At 46.4% G+C, this 6,405-nt stretch overlaps 2 protein-coding genes and 1 pseudogene across 2 annotated transcripts in view; 1 reads left to right on the forward strand and 2 right to left on the reverse strand.

Annotated features, from left to right (window-relative positions):
- The window catches only part of Ilf2 (interleukin enhancer binding factor 2), a 7,857-nt gene extending 7,685 nt beyond the window's left edge, over positions 1-172 (forward strand). The window contains exon 10 of the mRNA XM_004629950.2: positions 8-172. Within this exon, the coding sequence (XP_004630007.1) occupies positions 8-161 (154 nt within the window). The 3' untranslated portion in view covers positions 162-172. The remainder of the gene's footprint in view (positions 1-7) is intronic.
- A 723-nt stretch (positions 173-895) lies between these two features.
- Positions 896-2,542, reverse strand: Snapin (SNAP associated protein). The gene is made up of 4 exons (XM_004629838.2): positions 2,320-2,542; positions 2,058-2,104; positions 1,689-1,807; positions 896-1,454 (listed from the first exon to the last, which is right to left on the reverse strand). The coding sequence occupies exons 1-4, from the start codon at positions 2,460-2,462 to the stop codon at positions 1,353-1,355; spliced, it is 411 nt and encodes a 136-aa protein (XP_004629895.1). The 5' UTR covers positions 2,463-2,542; the 3' UTR covers positions 896-1,352.
- Positions 2,543-3,645: 1,103 nt separating this feature from the next.
- Positions 3,646-6,298, reverse strand: LOC105742015 (annotated as a pseudogene).
- Positions 6,299-6,405: the final 107 nt, after the last annotated feature.

Below are 6,405 nucleotides of genomic sequence, written 5' to 3' on the forward strand. Positions count from 1 at the left end.
ATCTTGCTTCTGAAATATCAACCTGGGATGGAGTGATAGTGACACCTTCAGAGAAAGCTTATGAGAAGCCACCGGAGAAGAAGGAAGGGGAAGAAGAGGAAGAGAACACGGAAGAACCACCTCAGGGCGAGGAGGAGGAGAGCATGGAGACTCAGGAATGACCTCCCTTCCTCCCTTCCTCCCTTCCTCGCCTAAGCCGGCTGTTGGGCTTTGCATGGTGGCATCTGTGGGGTAGGGGAGACAGCAGGAAGAACAAGCTGCAGAAAGACGCATCATTCTGCTGGGTTCTATACTGGCTTAGCATCCAGAAGTCTCCCATTTGTGACTTATGCCACCTGTCTATAATGAAGCAGGATACCAACATTTCATCCTAATACTCTAGAATTCCCAGTACCTGACAGCCCCTATAACCAGTACTTTGTTGTTGAACTGTGAACTGTTTTAAATGTCTGGAGATTTTTCTAAGAAAAACGATTAAAGTACTTCCTAGTAGGGCTCTTGGTTTTGTTCTTTCTTGGTACCTGGCAAATTTTTCTCTAACTGAAAATGGTACTTGGAAGGGGCCAGCCAGGTAGCGCAGTGGACTAAAGTGCCTGCTTAGGCAGAGTGCAGCAGCCAGGGTTCGATTCCATGGCATGCTATGCTGGCCCCAGCCTGGAGCACACTGAGGCAGCAATTGAGACTAGGTGTGGTGGCGCTCGCTTGTAATCCTAGTGCTTGGGAGGCTGAAAACAGAATCACTGAGTCTGATCTATGTGGTGAGACCTGTAGACCCTGTAATAAATACATACAGAAAAAAAATGGTACTTGAGTCTATACACACTAAGGTCACAACTTGAAATCAGCTGAATTAAAACTTCTGGAACCTTTTCCATATAACCAAAGTAAACTAGAATACTGTTGAAACATTTATTGAGTTAAATGGTTCTAGTTTTACTGCTACTGTATTCAAGCCGGTGCAATCAACGAGAGGGCAGACAAAGCCTGTCCTCTGATTCTTGGTGTAAACGAAGGAGAAGCCACAGGGGACATGCTGCCCAGTGCCCAGGTCTGAGAAACTAAATGTAACAAAGGATGCTCCCCTGGTTACCTAGGCCTGAAAAAGGTGAGCCTGGGATCATAGTCTTTGGAAAAAGGTAGAGGCCTCCGCTTATTCTTGGAGGGAGGGGGAGCTCAAGTGCGGCTGTACATGGGTTTCTCAGGGCCCTACGTGAGTGAGTGCTTCAAACCCCCAGGGGTGCCTTTTCAGCGGTCCAAGGTCTACAGGGATTGCTTCTGGAATCTTCTCAAATCTGGAGACAAGCTGGGGACGCTACCTGTGCTACTCAGGTCCCAGGCCCGTCTTCTGTGCGTTACTTGCTTGGGGAGCCAGGGGGATAGACTCCAGAGTCCAGCATTGCCCTCCTGCGGGCTGTTTCCTTGGCAACACTATGGTTTAGCCTCCGAAGCCGTTCCTACAAGACAGGAAGATTTGGTACCTGATTGCTGTGATAGGCCTCAGGTGGCTTAAGTCAAGCAGGCCCTGAGAAATATCTTAGTATATCTTCAGTGTCTTCCGGAGTATAGGTGAGCATGTAAATGACAGCAACTGGACACTGAGAATTGAGTTTATTACGGCTGACATGAGAACAACTCGTGTTGCGGACCAACAAAGCATAGCAAAGAACCACTGTTGGGGAATTCTTTACCTGGGCATTCTGCAGAATGTTGTTGACCAACACAACTCGTCGTCTGGCATTAAGCAGTTTCTTAACATAGGGGTCCAGATCCAGGGCCACCTTCTGATCCTCATTGATTCGGCACAGTTCTGGGGATAGAGGAATGGAGCAACAAAAAATGGCTCACCTTGGACGCTTAGGGAAAGCAGGGGTGGAAAACAATCGCATCCAGTTTGCCTACTCTCCTTTTCCTTTTCCTAAGACATCCCTGCAAGGAGGAGTCCGTTGGCGGCCTAGAAGTTCTGGCAGCAAGCGACAAAGCCTTGCCCAGAGATGACCAAGATACAGAGGTCCTGGGCAGGAGGTGGAGGTTTTCGGGCATTCAAGCTGCGCACTCACCTGTAGCGAGGTTGTCAATCTGTTCTCGGAGCTCTACCTGGCTCTCCCTGTAAAGACGCATAAGGCCTAAACGGTCAGTTAGTGCAACGCACAGAACCAAGTCTACAAACGCTACTCCCGAGCCCCGAGGCGAGCCACCCTGCATCACCCGGCCGCCTCGGGGCAATCTCCCACATTTCTCTCGGGCCTAGCTTCCGCCTCGTAGCCCCGCCCTACAAAGCCAGGCTGAGGCCCCGCCCCAAGGGGGGACCCCCTGGCGCACCTGACGGCGTGGACGTGGGAGTCGAGCTGCTGCACCGCCGGCCGCAAGAACTCAAGGAGCCCCTCCGCGAAGAGATCGCGGCCTGTAGGCCCCGCCACCGGCGTCCCTGCCCCGGACACGGCGGCGGAACCAACCCCCGCCATCACGAACAGTCCAGACGTCCGGAACGAACCTGCCGCGAGGGCCGCCGGGAACTGAAACCCGCGGAAGTTCGCCGCGAGGGGGCGCCAGAGAGATGCTGTGCGGCCAGCGCGGGGCGGGGGGGAAGGAGCCGTGAACGGGAGGCGGGGCCAAGGCCGGGCGTATAGACACGTGGGAATTGTAGTTCTTGGTCCTTGAAAGGGCGGGTTTAGGGCCCGGCCAGATAGCTCAGCGGATTAAAGTGCTTGCTTAGGCAGAACAGGGGTCTGGAGTTCGATCCCCAGCGTGCCGTGCCGGCCCCGACCCCGGAGCGCGCTGAGACGGCAATTGAGACTGGGTGTGGCGGTGCACACCTCTAATCCCAGCGCTCGGGAGGCTGAAAAACAAAAGGATCATGACGAGTCTGATCTGACCTGTGTAGTGAGACCCTGTAGATCCTGTACTAGATATGTTGGAAAAGAAGAAAAAAAGAAAGGGTGAGCTGGTAATTTCTCTAGACTTCTGGATACTTTTTGTAAAGTAAGTGCTAATATCCCCAGTTCTCATGTTAATTTATAAAAAACTGATTGTATCATGGTATAGTTCTGTTTTGTTCTGTTTTAGACAGGGTCTTCCCATGTAGTTCAGGCTAGCCTTGAAGCCTGAGCCTTGCAGCTCAGGCTGGCCTCAAGCTTACACCGTCCAAGTGGTTGGAGTACAGGTGTGCACTAGCACGCCTGGCTTTATAGTTCTACATTTCTTTCTTTTTTAAGACCTAAACGGCCTCTCTGTAGACAAAATGTTTATTTTATCTTATTTATTTTAGTTTGCTTTTTTTCCCTCACCTCAGGATATATGAGCCTATCTTCAATCAAGTCAGGACCATTTAAGTATAACACGTAGAAATGTGACACACCATAATAACTGATTTTATTTTTTGTGGTTTGTTTTTAATAATTTTTTTTTAATTTTTAATTTTATGTGTGTGTGTGTGTGTGTGTGTGTGTGTGTGTGTGTGGCCAGCTCAGCCCACCAGGGGGCAGGGCTGGCTGACGTGTGGTGCTGGGGGATTGAACCACAGTCCCTGTGCTTTGCTAAGCTTGTTTCAAGTAGGTGCTTTAGACCACTGAGCCATCTCACCAGCCCCTGGTTTGTTTGTTTTTGAGACATGGTCTCACTGTGTAGTCTAGGCTGGTGCCCATCAACTCATTTTAAATAAAAATAACAATCATGAATTTGTCCCAGGTAGTCCACTTGAGCATTCTTGGTTGACAGCACCCTAGAGTTCCAATCAAGGTGAGGAATCTGCATTACAGGATAGCTCAAGAGTTCTAAATGTCATTTTTCATAGTGGAGTTTCCTTTGAAGTGAGGCATACTTCTACAAAAAGCTTTTGAGTCCAAAACTTCAAATGTAATCCAATTCAACTCTGGTTGGAAGACTTGGTCCAATTACTTGGATGTTTACTTCCCAGTACATTCTTGCTGATTTTCCCAAAGTTCTATTATGGCTTCTGTATGGTAATAAGGTGAAAGAACAGAGGCTTTCAAAAATTGGATCCTCCTAGTACCTCTGCTAGAATTTTATAAATCTGCTGTTGTGCTCTATTCCTGCTGCCAATATCTTTATTATACTGTTGTTGGCAGAAGCAGTACTGAAACCGTGGAATTTGAGACTCAGGGCATTCCAAGCAGACAGCTCTATTCAACTTCATGAGAAGAAACTGCACCCTGCTACTCAGAGATGAAGTTACAATTTCAGGTTAGGTTGAATATCTAACCTGATTGTCAGTCTAAGACCTGGATGTTAAAATTTGCCTTTAGCAGATCTTCTGGGAAACATTCAAGAATGGCCAAAGAGAACCAAGAAACACTAACAAAAGAGTATCCAGGCTCTGGGTATAGCTAGTGGCACAGGGCCTGCCTGGCTAGCAAGTGCAAGGTCCTGAGTTTGATTCCCGGTACAAAAAATACAGACCCAGTGTATCTAAGGGAGAAGGAAGGCATTACATGCATGTTCCAAAAACTCATCCCCTTAAGGTGGGTTATAGTTCAAGATGCTGAATGGAAAAATAATAGCTATCTAGCCGGGTGGTGGCGCATGCCTTTAATTCCAGCACTCAGGGGGCCAAGGCACAAGGGTCATTGTGAGTCCGAGGCCAGCCTGAACTGCAGAGTGAGACCCTGTCTCAAAATGACAAAAAAACAAAAACAAAAGTAATAGCAAGAATTGAAAAAAGATGGACCCTTTCAATCTGCTGAACAACCACTGCTGTTATTCTATCAAGTAACAAAGTATTGAGGTAGTTAGTTCTAGAAATAAAAGCAATCCTTGTAGTATTTATATAATTAATTTCATCTATCAAATGCTGCAGAGCAGCAGTTGTTTCTGCCAGATCCAATTCACAAAATCAGTCTCCTTTAAAAAAAATTTGGAGTTCAATGCGCCACCACCCGATTAGATAGCTATTATTTTTCCATTCAGCATTTGAACTATAACCCACCTTAAGGGATGAGTTTTTTGGAACATGCATGTAATGCCTTCTTTCTCCCTTAGATACACTGGGTCTGTATTTTTTGTACTGAGTTCAATCCCTGGTTCTGGAAAAAAAAAGTTTCTCCCATAAAGGATGCAAATTAAATTACTGCAGTGTTGTAATCTCTGACAATCGGAGTGATCTACTTTTGAAGTAGTTTCAATGGTCTCCCAGTAATTCTTTTTTTTTTTTTTTTTTTTTTTTTGGTGGGACCAGGGATTGAACTCACACCCTTGCACTTGCCAGGGAAGTGCTTATTCCACTGAGCCATCTTCCCGGCCCCTCTCCTAGTAATTCTACCCAAATACATGTGATTATACTAAATCTTTCTTAAAACAGATATGGTGAAATTCAGGCCACTGGGGTCACACTGGGATAAAAGTGCTTCGAGTAGGGACTTCACAGTTCAGCTGAGGTGAGCAGGAGGGAGCATGTGAAGGGCACAGGCCGGGCTGGCAGTCTCTTTCAGTCAGACACTAACTTTCGAGTAACCGAATAGACCAGGTATAGTGGTGCACACTGGTGACCCCAGCACTTAGGAGGCTGAGGCAGGAGGATCAGTGAGAGTTGGAGGCCGGCCTGGGCTACATAGCGAGTTCAAGGCCAGCCTGAAATACATACTAGCAAGACCCTGTCTCACACAACAAATCAAGTAACTAAATAGTAGTTTTCTGAGTTTCATGAGAACCTCTTTACTTTGAAAATGTAGAAAAATTAATGCTTGAATTGTCCTCAGTAGCTCTATTGGTTTATAAGGTTCCAATTTTTATTTTTATTTATTTATTTATTTTTTTTGTGGAACTGGGGATTGAACTCAGACCCTTGTGCTTGCCAGGCAAGCGCTAGATTTCCAAATTTTTGTGCAGAACTGAGGCAATTTTTAAATCTCTGCTTTCCATTTCTTCCCTCACTCCCACCTCTGCCGGGGCTTGCTGGCTGGTCAGCTCCCCCAAGAACAGTAATATAGTTGATTTCAGTTGTTTCTTCTTGTGAGGTCCTGCCACTGCTTCCAACAACAGAAAATTTTACCAAGCTCTCAGGGTGACCAACAAAGGAATCACCTCAGTGAGCCTCTTTTTAGCCACTGAAATAAATTCAAAACTATAGAATTGTGGAAACTGGTCTATACGGATATGTTACTGGTGGAATGCAAATCAAGTTTCTTCACATTGCTTAAAAACTCTTTCATGTCTCTCCTAGTGGGTAATGACTGCATTTAACATTTCCAAGAAACTGTACTATTTTTCTTGCAGTGTTGACCTGAGAAGAATCTGTTTTGTCAAAAAGAAGTTCTATTTTTTATTTCACTATCTTTTCTTGAAAATGTTGGAATAGGGGCTGGAGAGATGGCTCAGTGGTCTAAAGCACCTACTTAGAACAAGCTTGGCAAAGCATCAGGGACCGAGGTTCAATCCCCCAGCACCACATGC

This window comes from Octodon degus, unplaced genomic scaffold (genome assembly GCF_000260255.1).
Source record: "Octodon degus isolate 3935 unplaced genomic scaffold, OctDeg1.0 scaffold00032, whole genome shotgun sequence".
In the NCBI taxonomy this organism is placed as follows: Eukaryota; Metazoa; Chordata; class Mammalia; order Rodentia; family Octodontidae; genus Octodon; species Octodon degus.